Source organism: Podarcis filfolensis (assembly GCF_964270895.1).
Source record: "Podarcis filfolensis genome assembly, chromosome: 11".
Classification (NCBI taxonomy): Eukaryota; Metazoa; Chordata; class Lepidosauria; order Squamata; family Lacertidae; genus Podarcis; species Podarcis filfolensis.
This window is the reverse complement of record NC_139613.1, coordinates 54249250-54266506: the sequence shown is the minus strand read 5'-3', so window position 1 is coordinate 54266506 and position 17257 is coordinate 54249250. Positions and strand designations below refer to the sequence as shown.

At 42.8% G+C, this 17257-nt stretch overlaps 2 protein-coding genes across 2 annotated transcripts in view; both read right to left on the bottom strand.

Moving 5' to 3' along the window:
* Positions 1-17257, bottom strand: part of CDC14B (cell division cycle 14B) — a 120638-nt gene that overhangs the window by 13293 nt on the left and 90088 nt on the right. The window lies entirely within an intron of this gene.
* On the bottom strand, positions 4878-15821 carry ZNF367 (zinc finger protein 367). Its single transcript, XM_083577121.1, has 5 exons — positions 14714-15821; positions 11667-11817; positions 9470-9589; positions 8561-8699; positions 4878-7281 (listed from the first exon to the last, which is right to left on the bottom strand). The coding sequence occupies exons 1-5, from the start codon at positions 15089-15091 to the stop codon at positions 7044-7046; spliced, it is 1026 nt and encodes a 341-aa protein (XP_083433247.1). The 5' UTR covers positions 15092-15821; the 3' UTR covers positions 4878-7043.

The following is a 17257-nucleotide window of genomic DNA, read 5'->3' as shown; positions in this document are numbered from 1 at the left end:
GTTTGGAACCATTGCTCCGTGTCCGCTTCTCTGGAGCAGCAGAAAACAACCTTTCTCCCTCCTCTATGTGACATCCTTTTATATATTTGAACATGGCTATCATATCACCCCTTCACCTCCTCTTCTCCAGGCTAAACATGCCCAGCTCCCTTAGCCGTTCCTCATAAGGCATCGTTTCCAGGCCTTTGACCATTCTGGTTGCCCTCCTCTGGACACGTTCCAGTTTGTCATTGTCCTTCTTGAACTGTGGTGCCCAGAACTGGACACAGTACTCCAAGTGAGGTCTGACCAGAGCAGAATACAGTGGCACTATTACTTCCCTTGATCTAGATGCTATACTCCTATTGATGCAGCCCAGAATTGCATTGGCTTTTTTAGCTGCCGCGTCACACTGTTGGCTCATGTCAAGTTTGTGGTCAACCAAGACTCCTAGATCCTTTTCACATGTACTGCTCTCAAGCCAGGTGTCACCCAACTTGTATTTGTGCCTCTCATTTTTTTTGCCCAAGTGCAATACTTTACATTTCTCCCTGTTAAAATTCATCTTGTTTGTTTTGGCCCAGTTCTCTAATTTGTCAAGGTTGTTTTGAAGTGTGATCCTGTCCTCTGGGGTGTTAGCCACCCCTCCCAGTTTGGTGTCATCTGCAAATTTGATCAGGATGCCCTTGAGTCCATCATCCAAGTTGTTGATAAAGATGTTGAATAAAACCGGGCCCAAGACAGAACCCTGTGGCACCCCACTAGTCACTCTTCTCCAGGATGAGGGGGAACCATTGATGAGCACCCTTTGGGTTCGGTCAGTCAGCCAGTTACAAATCCACTGAGTGGTAGCATAGTCAAGAGTTATGGGGACTCAGTGCCGGATTTGTTGTTGTTGCTTATTTGCTGGATAAAAATCTATCAGAAATCCTCCATGTGGTCTATGGAATATTTTTCAGTAACTGTAGGTGACAGCTTGGATATTAAGTGCGAGTGTAGCAAATGATAGGATTATGTTGTTGTTTATTTTTTTATATTAATATTTTATTAGGTTTAACAATAAAAAGATACAACCAAACATAGAACAATAAAAACACAAAAAAGATATAAGACACAACAATACAATCTTTCACAATACATAAAATACAAACATTTAACCTAACAAGGGGGGAAAAAAACAATCAACACACAACAAATAAAATAGGGCAAACACAAATCGCTCTTTTCTAGTTATTCATCTTTGATTAACTTATTTTCCTGACTTCCTCACACCTCCCTTTTTTGTATCTCTCTTTAACAATTAGTTCAGCAAATTCATATCCTACTACTTTGTCCTTAAATATTTTACCTCCCAAATTTATAGTTTCAAATTTTTATCTCTTGTTACTAGAACCCCTTCATTTTATTTCAATGTCATCCACATTCATACATTTTACAATACTTCTGTAAATAAATTTTAAATTTCCTCCAATCTTCTTCCACCAACTCTTCTCCCTGGTCTCGGATTCTGCCGGAGGATTATGTTGTTGTTTAGTCGTGTCCGACTCTTCGTGACCCCATGGAGCAGAGCACGCCAGGCACTCCTGTCTTCCACTGCCTCCTGCTGTTTGGTCAGACTCATGTTTGTAGCTTCAAGAACACTGTCCAACCATCTCGTCCTCTGTCGTCCCCTTCTCCTTGTGCCCTCCATCTTTCCCAACTTCAGGGTCTTTTCCAGGGAGTCTTCTCTTCTCATGAGGTGGCCAAAGTATTGGAGCCTCAGCTTGACAATCTGTCCTTCCAGTGAGCACTCAGGGCTTATTACCTTAAGAATGGATAGATTTGATCTTCTTGCAGTCCATGGGACTCTCAAGAGTCTCCTCCAGCACCAGAATTCAAAAGCATCAATTCTTTGGCGATCAGCCTTCTTTATGGTCCAGCTCTCACTTCCATAACATCACTACTGGGAAAACCATAGCTTTTACTATACGGACCTTTGTTGGCAAGGTGATGTCTCTGCCAGATTTACAGATAAGCTAAACAAGCTATAGCTTAGGGCCCCACTCTCTCTCTCTCTTTCAATTTTTTTTATTGGTTTTCACAAAATTATAAACAAACACATAAAACAAACATAAATCATAACCTTTTAAAAAAGTACACTTATTAACATGGTTAAGTGACTTCCTCGCTTCCCCTTGGTTGAATTTCAGTGCATATCCTTTTAACGGCTTTCCAAATCACAGCTCTTATAAAATTTAACTTGAACATTAACATCCTTAGATCTTTTCATTTTGAAATTAAACATATAAATTCATCACTTAACTTATATAAAATCTAAGCCGATTAAGTATCTGCAAGCTGTTTCCAACTAATTTAACTTGACATATTTAACTCTCTTGGCCCCCCCCCCGAAGAAATTTAAGGGGGGGGGAACACCTGGATGTGCATTTCCAAAATATAAGATAAAAAACAAATAAAACTTACATACAGCAACAGTGTTTTGTGTTGAGTAGGCTCCTATGGTGTAAGTAATGGGCCTCGCCTCCTAGCCTGCTCCCTAAAATATCACTGGTTTGCTCATTTCTATATATAGTGTCTCGACAGTCTGCTATTAATAATTATTAGTAGTTTGCATTGTATATTTACACTTATTATTATTTCATGTTATAGCGAGTTTCTAGGGAAGCTTTTAAAGTTTAATAGGTTATTGTATTTTAATATTCCATTGGAAGCTGCCTGGAGTGGCTGGAGAAACCCAGCCAGATAGGCGGGGTATAAATATTATTATTATTATTATTATTATTATTATTATTATTATTATTATTATATTATTAGATCATGGGTAGGCAAACTAAGGCCTGGGGGCCGGATCGGGCCCAATCGCCTTCTAAATCTGGCCCGCGGACAGTCCAGGAATCAGCGTGTTTTTACATGAGTCAAATGTGTCCTTTTATTTAAAATGCATCTCTGGGTTATTTGTGGGGCATATGAATTTGTTTATTTTTTTTCTTTTCAAAATATAATCCGGCCCCCCACAAGGTCTGAGGGACAGTGGACCGGCCCCCTGCTGAAAAAGTTTGCTAACCCCTGGACTAGATTATGAGTATTTTTAAATTGTATTTCTAAAGGAACTTATGTTGTTGCCAAATGCCAATATGTTTATAACCCATTATTATTATTATTGCATTTTGGTGCCTTTGTTGTTAAGAACTCAGGTTGCTTTCTTACCTGTTACAATTGGTTTTCTGAGAGATCTTCTATTCCTAATCCATTATGAAGCACAGCAACACCCGTTATTAAAGGTTCCTTCCTGGAGACCCCATCAGCAAGGCCGCGAGTGGGGTCATGTCATCTGGGCAGCCCAGGACCTCCATACACACTGCCCAGGTTTGCACCCAAGGAAGGTCACTTTGGTGCTATTAACGCAGCAGTTTGACTTCACCCTCAGAGGCGAACTCCATTGTCTCGAGACTGATGGATGCAAATAGTCCTGGAGATCAAATGCTTTTGCACACTGCCATGAGAATGGCAAATTGAAGTGACAAACATTACTCAGCCATAACAGCCTTTGTATGACCTACACATATTTCCCCTTCAGCAAATCCTAGAACCCATTTCTCATTCTATTTCACAACCGATCCATATTTAACTTTCTCAGCCCTTCACAGCAGCAGGATTGATGTTCACATTCTTTCTTGAGAGATCAGGATCTCGACATCTTATTTTGAATGTATACTTATGAACCTATAATAGCATGTTAAAAACATTCTCCTAACCATACACTAATACACTCAACTCTGCATATACAGGAATTCAAACTGTATGGCAGCAAGTTTGCCCTCTTCTATAAAAGCTGAAGTTTTATCAGTTTGCTGGTCTGGAGCATTCAGGTGTGTTTTAACACAATGCCAAGGAAGAAAGACGATAAGGCTCTTAGAGAAGCAAGTGCTTTTCATGAAACTGGGCCACCTCCAACCAATTTTACGTCCATCATTCTACCGTGGGAAAGAAAGGCTATTCAAAAATGAAAAACATTCAAGACAGTTCCCAATCTTCTCCCTGTGAGGGAGGGGAGCATGTTTAGGGAAGCTTTTAATGTTTGATGCATTACTGTATTTTATGGAAGCCGCCCAGAGTGGCTGGGGAAGCCCAGCCAGATGGGCAGGGTATTATTATTATTATTAATAATAATAATTCACAGTTGGCACAAGTGACTCAACATCAACACACCTGGCACTGAATTGCTAAAGAAGTTTGGATGAATATTCAAAGAGCTCAAGAATGATAACTACAAACTGATCAAATATATAGAACAATGACAAGAGGTACACTTGATGATGATCAATTAAGCAAGGGCATTTGATTAGCAACCCCTGTCTGCTACTTAGCCTCTTAATTCCTATAGAAGCAGTCATGGTGTACTTCGATTTTCACACATGATTTCTCCATCTTGGCTTTATTTCTCTCAAATAAACAATGACATGATGTAATATATGTGTTGTTGTTCATCTGAGGTTGTATGTACCCCATTTTAAGACCTGCTAAGGAACAAATGATTGCTTTTATGCCTTGATATGCAAAACGACAGAATTCAAAGAGCACTTTCTTTTCTCCCCATGACTGTATTTGTAGCTCCTTCTCCTCACTCACAGAGTTTAATAAAAATACTTTCCAGTGCTAGAATAAGCCAGCCCCTAAGAAAGCATATGAACAAAAACAGGCTTATTAGGTTTCAAATGCACACAAGGTGCTTTGCATTTCCTGTTAAATAACTTTTAAATTAGTGAGAGAACTGTACCAACCAGTTCTTCAATGTACAAGAGTCAGAGACACAGAACTATTGTGCATGCACTAGAACTTCTGAATGTAGCATACGATCTCTAGGATACAATGCAAAGCAACAGTATCATCATAAACAGTTTTAAAACTCAGGCAACTTTTTATTCAAAGCTTATTAGAATTACAGCATTTTAATTCATGCCAAAAGTACAGCTTAATCATATGAAGCAGAGAATTCCTGAACCACCATTTCAAAAAGCCATTTTTTTCACAAATGTAACTTATTCTGGAGTTTTTCCAAAGATGTATTTTATACATAATTGGTAATGCAGCTCAACTAGCCTAAAGCTAGTCAGTATGCAGGGTTTTATTTAAAAAAATAATTAAATGCATATTTTCAATATGCATTCTGTGTAAATATAGATTGAAAAAAGGGAATGTGTTTGTGTGTACCAACAATGAATTAGGTCTTGCTCGCAATACCAAATGTTGCAGTCGTAAGTTTACCTTTAAGTTATCAGTTGGATTCCATGAAGTGCAAAATGTTTTTCCCCTTTCGGGGAAAGCATCAAAGTTGGCATTTGAGGGTCCTTAGCCTTTTTCCCCAAGGACTTAATGTCAATTGTTATGTGCTCGAAAAATCCAGGTTGAAGTGCTTTGCTTTAAAGAATCAGAGGTGGCAAACAAACATAAGAAATTAACAAGCCAAAAAGTGACAGTGTAATTTAAATCCATCTACCGCACTACCTTCCCCCTTTCTAGCTGTTTGCCAGCATTAATACATAATTCTTAAGGATATACAAAAATGATTTTGACACTATATAAGTATAACCCTGGAAATGTATCTTTATCTTGCCAATGACAAGACATCTGTAATTAAACTTTATATTGGGAAATAACATTCTTTGCTCATTTGTCGTGGTCAGAAGGAACGAAGTCCAACAAATGCTTAAATAATAGGTGGTTGTTAGGACAAGTATCACATAGTTAATATTTTTATGCCAATAGCCTTAATTTTTTTCTAAAAACAGGAGCATAAAATTCTCTTAGTCTATTATGCACCTCTACTCAATTTGATCACAAATCGCTATTAAAGGCACATGCCTGGCATATGATAACTTAAAACTATTAAGGCTATACCTTTTTTTCCCGTTGAGTGCTCAAGAGCACTAAGTGCTATCCCTATATCTTAATTTGGGGGGAAAGGGAAAAAGTACTAATCCATATATCTCACACTTGCAACTACTTCCGGAAGCCTAATTTACTAATTGTATAGCAAATATTTTTATCAATAACTGTACTAGCTAGTGAACACAAAACTTGGTGTGTAACGTTTCAAATGGAAGCAATAAGGTGGCGTTATGCAAGAAATATCTATCTGCAATAAAATCTTCTGAAGCAGTATTAGTGTTTGCTGTCTTTTACTAAAACCAATGCTACCCTGTAAATATCCCCATTACCAAAAAACAAATCCCATTGCTCTAGGGTCTAAATCTGAAAGAAATCCTCAATTGATGGAATGTTACCATGATGCCTAGAATTTGCAAGATGTATCACTCAGTTATAGGTGAGTCCAACAATGTGCAAATGTTCCCAATATTCTGTTGGGAACAAGAAGTGCTACTCAACCAAGAGACTGCCAAAACCTCAGCCTACTAAAAGGAAAGTCAGTCTCCATGTCAGTAGTCACAGTGAAGATTCTGAACGACATACTACCCAGTTATTCTATGCTGCTACAAGGTTACAACAGCTATTTCTAACATTCTTGCGAGCAATGCTAGGTAAAATATTGATGTTTGAAAAACCATGGTTGCATCACTGTTTACATCCAATTTTTAAAAAAATGTTTCAACTATTTTCTTTGAACGTACGTACCATTATTCTAATCTAATGAGTTCAGAAAGTGCTTCCTGTGAAAACTTTATCAAAGAATGACAGGAATTCTGACTTTACACACTTTTACATAGAGGCAAGCCCCACTGATTGCAGAGACTTACTTCCACATAATTGTGATCAAGAGCAAAGCCCTAACTTTGCAAATCTAGCTTTCCATAACATGAGCAATTCCCACTCTGCATTATACAGTCTCCTATTTACAAAATACTTTAAAAAGCTTTACATCTGACTTTCTCATACAAAAAAAAAGTGCAATTCTCTTACCCCATTTTCTGGGGCAACAACATTCTTCATAAATTCTACAGAATAGCAGCCTATAGAAGCAAATAAGGTGCTTAGCTTATGCCCAGGAGCTAACTGGTTTTAAGTACCAAATGCAGTACTTCTTATCAGCAGGTCCAGTTCGCCTATTACTGTCGTAATGGTGCCCCAGCCAAGTTGGCAAGCTCAATTAGTGCCAGTGCTCCATGCAAGCGTTCACGCTGTTCTTGGAGGCGGCTACAGGAAACTGAATGGGTAATATTTTTTTCCTCCTCCTCCTCATCTTCAGACTGAAGATATTCCATGGGATCCTGTTGCTCCTGGTCAGGCTTATGAGTAGTTTTGCTTTTCAACGTAGGAGTGCGCTGTTCTCTCATCTCCCAGTACCTGTCAGCAAAGATGAATGTTAGCATTATAAATAGCAACTGAAACCACTGTAGCCTGATAGTCCCTTGGATTTCATTTAATTAAGCTAAGGAAAGGATTGGTTCATTCAAAGCAAAGACGACTGTGAATTAAGAAGGAATAAGAAGCCTTTAAATAATAAAAAATAATAATAATAATAATAATAATAATAATAATAATAATAATAATTTTTTATTTATACCCCGCCCTCCCCAGCCAAGGCCGGGCTCAGAGCAGCTTACAAGCAATAATAAAAACAAGATGAATGATTACAACTTAAAAACAAAAATAAAATACAACATTAAAATAATGGAACATTAAAATATTAAAATGTAGCCTCATCGCAGGAGGAGAAAGAAAAGAAAAAAGAAAGAAAGAGAGGGAGGGAGGGAATCAAATTGGCTCTAAGCCAAAGGCCAGGCGGAACAACTCTGTCTTACAGGCCCTGTGGAAAGAAATCAGATCCTGCAGGGCCCTGGTCTCATGAGGCAGAGCGTTCCACCAGGCCGGAGCCAGAGTTGAAAAGGCCCTGGCTCTGGTTGAAGCCAATCTAACTTCCTTAGGGCCTGGGACCACTAGGGTGTTGTTATTTATGGACCTTGAGGCTCTCCGTGGGGCATACCGGGAGAGGCGGTCCCGTAGGTACGAGGGTCCTAGGCCGTGAAGGGCTTTAAAGGTCAAAAGCAGCACCTTAAATCTGACCCTGTACTCCACCGGGAGCCAGTGTAGCTTGAAAAGCACTGGGTGAATATGCTCCCATGGCAGAGACCCCGTGAGGAGCCTCGCTGCAGCATTCTGTACCCACTGGAGTTTCTGGGACAGCTTCAAGGGCAGCCCCGCGTAGAGCGAATTACAGTAGTCAAGCCTGGAGATGACCGTCGCATGGATCACTGTGGCCAGGTCGGGGCGGGAAAGGTAAGGGACCAACTGCTTGATGCGGCAAAGGTGGAAAAATGTTGCCTTGGCTGTTGCTGTAACTTGCGCCTCCATGGAAAGGGAGGCGTCAAGGATTACACCCAAACTCTTAACGGAAGGCAAAGGCACTAATTGGGCCCCCGCAAGAGAAGGGAGTTGGCCTTGCCGCGTGTGGTTTGAAATGCCATACTTACAATACATCCAACATGACATGACAAAATGTTCCCAATTCTCAATGCTTTTAAACTTATTTCATTTACGAATTGCTTTTAAACATTGCAAACTATTTTAATAATAATAATAATAATATAAAAAACAGCTTTGCATTTTATATGAAATAACTTACTTTGCCAGCCATTCAGCAACAGCTTTGTTCTCTGCAGTTTGCTTTTTATTCAGTCTGTCTGTTGGTTCTTCTCTCCTCAGCTTTGCATATGGATGTTTGGGACAATGACGGTTTGCATGTGTGAATCTGCTTACGCATCCTTATTAAAAAGACAAGACAGACATACCAATAATTTAAACAAAGACATTCTACTATCTTCCCATGTTTAAAACACAAACACTGCTTGGCCCAGAAAACATAACTTTAAAAACATACACCAAATGGAGTTTTTCTGTAGTTACTGTTACAAAGTAGACACTAGCGCTTGGCAACCAAAATTCCAGCTTACGTGTTCCAAGCAGTGTATAAAACTCTCAGGTTCTCGGTCCCTTTAGCTTTCCAAATTTCTGTTGCATGCCCTCCCCACTTATTCCAAAGATGTATTGCCCTATGGCCACACATGCTGACTGGCCATGAAATGGCTTTCCCCACTTCAAGCAACATAATCCCCATAGGTCCCTCCTTCTAAGGAAGCAAAGGGCCTACACAAAATACTCCCCACCTCCGTGTCCAAGCACCTAGCTTCAGCTTTCACCATTTTCAGCCATCCTAAACCCCCCACGCCCAGTGCTTCACTACACGATGCATTCTTTCAAAAATGCTTTCTTTTCACACATTCCAGGCAAAGTAAAGCACTCAGTATCACCAGTTTTAGCTGAGGAATTAAATATTAGTTGAACACCCTCCCATAGATTTCAATGGATTTTTAAAGCACTTTATTTTACTGTTAATACTGTTATTTTTTCAAACTAGTAGTACACATAATCTTCCTTCCCTCTCATATAATACATATTAGAAGCAGGCACGTCTTATTCCCAATTGTATTCACGGCAGTTTATTTGAACAAAGGTTAATTCTGTCTTGGCTCACCATTTTCGGCGCACACAAAAGGTTTTTCCCCTGTATGGAGACGTTGGTGCGTTTTAAGTTGCCCACTCTGAACAAAAGCTTTCCCACACTCTGGGTAGTCACACAAATAAGGCCTTTCACCTGGGGAAAAAAACAATCATGGGGTTGAAAAGGGTATTTGTAGAAATAAAAGCACTGAAAACTCATTCTGAAAAGTGTGTTATTTTTGTTAGTACTGTAAAGCTGTCAAATTTTTAAATGTTTTTAGCTGCTTTGAAATACAATTAAGTTTACAACAACAAAGATGTACATAAAATTCAGAAGGGACCAAGTGCTGTTTAATTAATTAACCTTTAATTAATCTCTCTCATATACAGCCTCTGCTTCCAAGTTACTGCAAAAGGTACATCCTATCACGGGCGTAGGCAAGATTTTTGTTTGGGGGAGGGGAAGAACCTCAGTTTGTTATTTTTATTGCTGGGGAGCAGCTGCCCTTCTTTGCCCCCCCCCAGGCTGGGTATGCCCATGCATTCTATATTTCCTCATTCAAACAATTCAACAGAATGGGCATTATTCAAAGTTAAGATTCTTTGAAGTCCCATTGGTTTAAAGTTCTCCCACTGAAAGGACAATCCTATAGACCATGGGTGGGCAAACTAAGGCCTGAGTGCTGGATCCGGCCCAATCACCTTCTAAATCCGGCCCACGGACGGTCCGGGAATCAGCGTGTTTTTACATGAGTAGAATGTGCCCTTTTCCCCCCTTCAAAATATAGTCCGGCCCCCCACAAGGTGTGAGGGACAGCAGACCGGCCCCCTGCGGGAAAAGTTTGCTGACCCCTGCTATAGCCCTTTGGAGGGTGCCAGAGATCTGACACAGCAGGGAGTTCTGCTGTTGCATTTCCCTTCCGCGTCACCCCTGAAATCTGAAGTGTGTTAGTCCAACATATGTCAGAGCTTTGATGCTGTAGGCCCGATACAGGGCTTTTTGGGGACATGCCAGGGGAGAAACGAGAAACTGTAGAATGCAAAATCTTTCCTCCTTCACTTCTGCTCGGCTGGGTTGAACCTAGCAAGCCTTTGTATCGGGCACCTGAATTGCCTTAGATTCACTCCCAAATCTTAGCTGGCTCGTGGCCATAATTCCAAAGCAAGTGTCAAAAGCTTCAGAGTGTCTTGTTGTCACCTTCTGCCTCGATAAACTTGAAGAAGCAGAATCCTTGTGACCAACTTAGGAGTTTAAGGAAAGAGAAAAAACAGAAGATTCAAACCAACCACCTACTTCCCACCCCAAAATGACAGGTCATCATCTTGTGTTTGTTCACTTGGAAGCAAGACCTAGGCCTAGTATAAATGTAATTAAAAGACTATCACAGTATTTCATACTGTGGTGAAGCTACACCGTTTATCAAGAGACAGGCTTACAGAAGAGCAACAAGGAAATATGGAACACATGCAGTTCAGGGGAATTATTTGAGCCTCCCCACAGATTAAATGCATCTCTCACAAAAAGTTATAAGCAAGGAAGAAACTAAAGAGCCAGTGTGGTGTAGTGGTAAAGAGCGGTAGTCTCGTAATCTGGGGAACCGGGTTCGCATCTCCGCTCCTCCACATGCAGCTGCTGGGTGACCTTGGGCCAGTCACACTTCTCTGAAGTCTCTCAGCCTCACTCACCTCACAGAGTGTTTGTTGTGGGGGAGGAAGGGAAAGGAGAATGTTAGCCGCTTTGAGACTCCTTAAAGGGAGTGAAAGGCGGGATATCAAATCCAAACTCTTCTTCTCTTCTTCTAAAGAAGCGTCTACTACATGATAAAATGTGTGAAATACCTGCTCTCATTTCTTTAAGTGTCAGCGATCATAGAGCTGGAAAAGGACAAGGGTTATCTAGTCCAAACCCTCGCAGTGCAGGAATCTTTTGCCCAATGTGGGGCTCAAACCCACAACCCTGAAATTAAGAGTCTCATGCTCTACCAACTGAGCTATCCCAGTTGACACCCTTGGAATGAATACTTCCAAGACTACTTCACCTGGATTTCAGGTTGTTGGTGCAATGCGATTGTTGTACTATTACAAACAGACGGTATCATGTTATGAAACTCCACCCCATCACAAATTCCAATTAGTTCATAACAAACACTTTAGCCTATTTTTCTCCAAGACCCATGCTTTGACAGAATATCCATGCTTGATTTCCCCCCTTATCGACTTGTTCCACTTACCAGTGTGAGTTCTTTTGTGGGCCTGTAAAGACTTTTCTCGTGGGAATACTCTGTTGCAAACACTACAACGAATCCTGCTTGAAGAGTGCTCTCCCTCGCTTATTAGATCTCGGACGGTGTCTGCTCTTGGTCGACCTCTTCTAGTCCCATCCTGGTAAAAAAACAGCCCATTATCAAATGCTTCCCCAGAACTACTATATAAAAAGTGGTGGGGTATTAGACCTCAGCTCATAGGCCAGCGGAGCTGTCGCAGGCATTTCCTGGCACAAATCTACGGTATTCATCAGTCAGAACCTGCTAGAGCCCAAAACACAGGCATTGTTTGTCAACACCTGTTTGCTGAATATGCAGTCAATACATTTAATATGTACATTATATCTAATTATATCTTATTGTGCTTGGTAGCTTACTGGGCACTTTGCACAATGCCAGTCTGGCATCACATTGCATACTGTCCAACATTTCTCCAATGAAAATAGGGCCATCTTATTCTATAATAATGCCGATAATTTTTTTATTTATTTATACCACAACCATCTGACAGGGTTGGCTCAGCCACTCTGGGTGGCTTCCAACATAAATAAAAACCGAATAAAACATTAAACATTTAAAAACTGCCCTATACAGGGCTGCCTTTCGATTTCTTCTAAAGGTTGTATTACTTAGCCCCTTAGTTAAATGCTGGCCTACAACTGAAATAAACAGATTGAATTGTATCTCCTTAGTTCGGGGGTCACATATCTCCATACCCTCCAACACAAGGGCACTTGGAGGGACTGGCATTGTGAAGATGCTTGCGCCAAGGTGTTAAATTGTGGCAGCATTCGCAACCACTGTGCGGGGGTATGTGTGTGCCACTTATTTAGGAAGGGTGTTCTCTATCAAGCTGGTGTGGTGTGATTTTTACACATTACTTGGGAAGACAGGCAAACTTATTCCAGCGTACTGGAAGAAGCAAAGATCACCAGTGTTGAAACAATGATTCTTCAACATCAACTTTGTTGGACTGGTCATGTTGTTCAGGTGCCTGATTGTCTTCCAAAGCAACTATTCTCTTCTGAACTTAACAATGGAAAGCGTAATGCTGGTGGTCAACAAAAGAGGTTTAAAGTCTCAAGGCACATCTAATAAAAATGTAGTATAAACACCAACAACTGGGAAACACTGGACTGCGAGCGCTCCAATTGGAGAACAGCCTTGACCAAAGATGTCATGGGCTTTGAAGACGATCGAAACATGCTAAGAGGAAGGCACGCTTGGCAAACCCTCAACTTCCGCCTGGAAACCAATGTCCCCACTGTGGAAGGACGTGTGGATCCAGAATTGGCCTCCACAACCACTTCCGGACTCATTGTTAAGACTGTGTTAATAATAATAATAATAATAATAATAATAATAATATACCCCGCCCATCTGGCTGAGTTTCCCCAGCCACTCTGGGCGGCTTCCAATCAAGTATTAAAAACAATACAGCATTAAATATTAAAAACTTCCCTAAATGGAAGAATGCGGCAGCTAGATTGGTGACGGCTGCCGAGACCACATAACACCTGTCTTGAAAGACCTACATTGGCTCCCAGTACGTTTCCGAGCACAATTCAAGGTGTTGGTGTTGACCTTTAAAGCGCTAAATGGCCTCGGCCCAGAATACCTGAAGGAGAGTCTCCACCCCCATCGTTCTGCCCAGACGCTGAGGTCCAGTGCTGAGGGCCTTCTAGTGGTTCCCTCACTGCGAGAAGCAAAGCTACAGGGACCAGGCAGAGGGCCTTCTCGGTAGCGGCACCCGTCCTGTGGAACGCCCTCCCACCAGATGTCAAAGAGATAAACAATTACCTGACTTTTAGAAGACATCTGAAGGGAAGTTTTTAATGTGTGACATTTTAATGTATTTTTTATCTTTGTTGGAAGCTGCCCAGAGTGGCTGGGGAAGCCCAGCCAGGTGGGCAGGGTACAAATAATAAATTATTATTATTATTACTACTCAGATCACCAAAGCAGAAAGAAGGGAGCACCAGGCTGGGACCTGGGAGGTCTGGGTTCAAACCCTGACTCAGGTGGGTTAGAAATGTAAAATGTAAAAATAAACAAAACATGTATGCCAAATATTCAGGAAGCAGAAGATTGCCGTTTATTTAGTTGTATCGACCGGACATAAGGAGGCGAAGAAGAAGAATGGCAGATGAAGATGATGGATTTTTTGGAGCTAGCCGACCTAATCGGAAGAGTCCGCGACCAGGAGGAGGAGGAGGAGTATCAGGAAGATTGGATCAAATTTAATGATTACTTAGTTATACATGTTAAGTTAAACTAACTGAAAATAGCTTGCAGATACTTAATTGGCTTAGGATTTTATTTAAGTGTTGAATTAATAGGTTTAATTCCATAATGTGTAGATCTAAGGATGTTAATGTTTAAGTTAAATTATTTTATGAACTATTAATTGGAAAACCGTTGACATGCAATGAAATTCAACCAAGGGGAAGCGAGGAAGTCACTTAATGTTAATAAGTGTAACTTTTAATAAGGTTATGATTTATGTTTGTTTGTTTCATGTGTTTGTTTACAATGTTGTGAAAATCAATAATTTATTTTTTTTTAAAAAAAGGGGGACCATAACGAGGCGAGGTTGCTACCGTCGTCGTTGTTATTTAAAGGACGCAGAGCGCGCGCGCCCCCTTGAGCACCGCAGGTGCCAAAGGGAGCTGGTCCCGCGCGCCCAGCCGCGGATTTCGAGCGTGCGCGCGCGCTACCACGCGGGAAAAAGCGGCGGCGCGCGCGGGGGAACCTCTGAATACACACACCCGCTTTTGGCGCGCGGAGGTGTCGTCACCCAGAGCGTGAATCACTCGCGGAAGTGACTTAACTGCACACACACACACCCCAAAAAAAGAGCACCCGAGGGGGCGGGGCCGGCCGGACGTTGGCCAGAACCCTTTAAAAAAAATAAAGGCTTCGGGATCCCTTTCCCCTCAACCGCCGCCGCCGCGCGCGCCTTTCCCTGCCCCGCCCCCTCCAGGGGCTCTTAACCCCTTCGGCGCCGCACTCACCCTCAAGTGCCCGCCGCCCCCGATGCCGCTGTCCGGGCTGCCCGCCTCCTCGTCCTCTCCGCCCGAGCGCCCCGCGGCTCCACGGACGCCGCCGCCGCCGCCTGCTCCACCTCCTCCTCCGCCATCGCGGAGAGGCTGCGGCGTGGCCGGCGGGGGGCTGAGGGTGACGTTGTGCGCGTTCTCCCCCCAGCGCCACGGGTAGACCATGAAGTCGCTGAAGCCCGGGCTGGTGGGGATGGGCGGCGGCGGGGGCGCGCGGCCGTCGGCTCCGCGGGGCGGCTTGACCGGGGTGGTCTTGATGACCGAGACCAGGACGCGCTTCGGGGAGTCGCCCGGGCACACGAGGACGGGCGCGGGGAGGCCCGGCCGCTCCGACATGCTGCGCCGGGAGTCGCCCTCTCGCACGGTGCGCGCCGCCGCCGCCCTCGGCTCTTCTTGGGTGCCCGGAGGGGACGCCTCAGGGGAGCATGGCCGGCAAGCAGGCAGAGCTCTTCCCCCTCAGGGACGCCGCCAACCCCGAAGCAGCCGCGGCCTCTTCCCACACGCGGCTTGTCACCCAGCAGCGGCCGCAACCCTGACCGCCGCCGCCGCCGCCACCGAATCCAAGACTTTCCCGCGTTACATTTCGCGCCTGGGCGGAACCAATCACCAAGTCGGGCGCCGACGTCAGGAGAGTGGCGGGCTGCCGCGGCCAATGGCTTGCGGGGAAAGCGCCGAGCTCCCTCACTTCAAAGGCGGGCGGCTGGGAAAAGGGAGCAGCTGGGTGGGACTTAGCCGTAGCGGAGCTCAGCCATTGGCTGGCGCTTGGCCGTCGCCGGCCAACAGAATTCGAAAATCTCCAAGGGTGGGTGGGCCGCCGGCATCCCACCAAGGCCCGCCCCCGGCTGTCCTCATGTGAATGATTGTGCTTGGTGCTGATTGGCTGTGGGCTGGAAAGAGGCGGGTTCCGTCGCTGGCGGTTAAATGCGCAGTAAACAGGCTTTGGGCGCGTTTGGCGCGTTATTTAGTCCCAGGCATCTGGCCAATCACAACTGCCGACGCAGCTCTCTAGGCGCGCTAAGCAAGAGGCCACCTGAGCGCTTATCACGTGACAATCTCTATTTAAATGTAATTAATGAATCAGAATAGGAAAATGTGCAGTTGGACGGGAACGTGCTTATGTTATTAGCTAAAACTGTGATAAACAAGGAAAGACGTTGTGCCAGTCTAATATATTGGGCTTTAAAGCCCTGGTTCTCTTTTTTATATATAAATTTTTATTAATTTTCCAACATTTATTAAAACACAATACAACTGACAATACATAAACAAACAAACATATAAACACGTATAATTTCATAACCTCTTTTCCTTAAACCTTGTTTCAACGACTTCCCCATACCTCCCTTTTCTGCATCCCTGTTTTAAACATTTCCAGCAACCCCTAATTTCAATTACTTATAATTCACTTTCTTTAATCCTTTTTCTCTTACCCAATTATTTGTAACTGCAATTCTGTTTTACGTTACCCATGACATTTTAGCACTCATTAATTTTACAACAGTTCTTAAGATAAACTTTAAATTTCTTCCAATCTTCTTCCACCGTCTCTTTTCCTTGGTCGCGGATTCTGCCAGTCATCTCGGCCAGTCCCATATAGTCTATCACCTTCGTCTGCCACTCTTCCAGCGTGGGTAGTTCTTGTGTCTTCCAATACTTTGCTAAAAAAACTCATGCTGCTGTTGTAGCATACATAAAGAACGTCCTATCTTTCCTTGACACCAATTGGCCTGCCATGCCCAGGAGAAAGGCCTCTGGTTTCTTATGAAAGGTACAATTAAGTACCTTCTTAATTTCATTATAGATCATTTCCCAGAAGACCTTGATCCTTGTAAAGCCCTGGTTCTCAATAGAGTGGAATTATTCCCCAAACCTAGAAGAAAATAGTGTGCCAAAGTACCTTCATCGCAGAGGCGAGATAACAGCCCAGCTGGATCAAACCAAAAGCCCACCTAATGCAGCCAGGGATTTGCTAGCATGCTCAGCCACGATTCTGTCAGCTCTTTGTTATAGGCTTCTGGGACAATGCACTCTCATTGTCATGTATAAGAAAATTGAACTTAGGATTTATGTAGCACATTTGTAAAGGTTTTTTTTTTTTAATGACTACAGTCATAGCTTTTTTTTCATCTGGAACTCACCAGAACTCAGTTCCAGCACCTCTCGACAGGTCCCCATTGCCATTATAAGAGAACAAGGGAGGCATTCGTGATGAGTTCCTGCACCTCTCTTTCTAGAAAAACAGCAGTGAATAGTATTGTCCGGATATTTACTGCATTTCCTTTCTGTGGATAAGCCAAGCAGAAATTCATTAAATATGTATCTTTGTTTAAAATCATCACATTTATATTCTACATTTCTTCCAAGGAACTCAAGGTGACAGGCATGTTTCTCCCACACCCCATTTTATACGCTGAACAGTCCTGTGAGGTAGGTTAGACAATCATCATTTGCCATGGCTGTGCTCAGCTTTTAGTACTGTTATGTACTGAAGTTCTCACCCTG

Excerpts from the sequence above, each read along its gene's own strand:
- ZNF367 (XM_083577121.1), bottom strand. The coding sequence starts at position 15,091 with ATGTCGGAGCGGCCGGGCCTCCCCGCGCCCGTCCTCGTGTGCCCGGGC. Across the intron at positions 8,700-9,469 it reads TTTTGTGTGCGCCGAAAATG|GATGCGTAAGCAGATTCACA; the intron begins GTGAGCCAAGAC and ends CTTTTTAATAAG. Across the intron at positions 7,282-8,560 it reads GTTGCTGAATGGCTGGCAAA|GTACTGGGAGATGAGAGAAC; the intron begins GTAAGTTATTTC and ends CTTTGCTGACAG.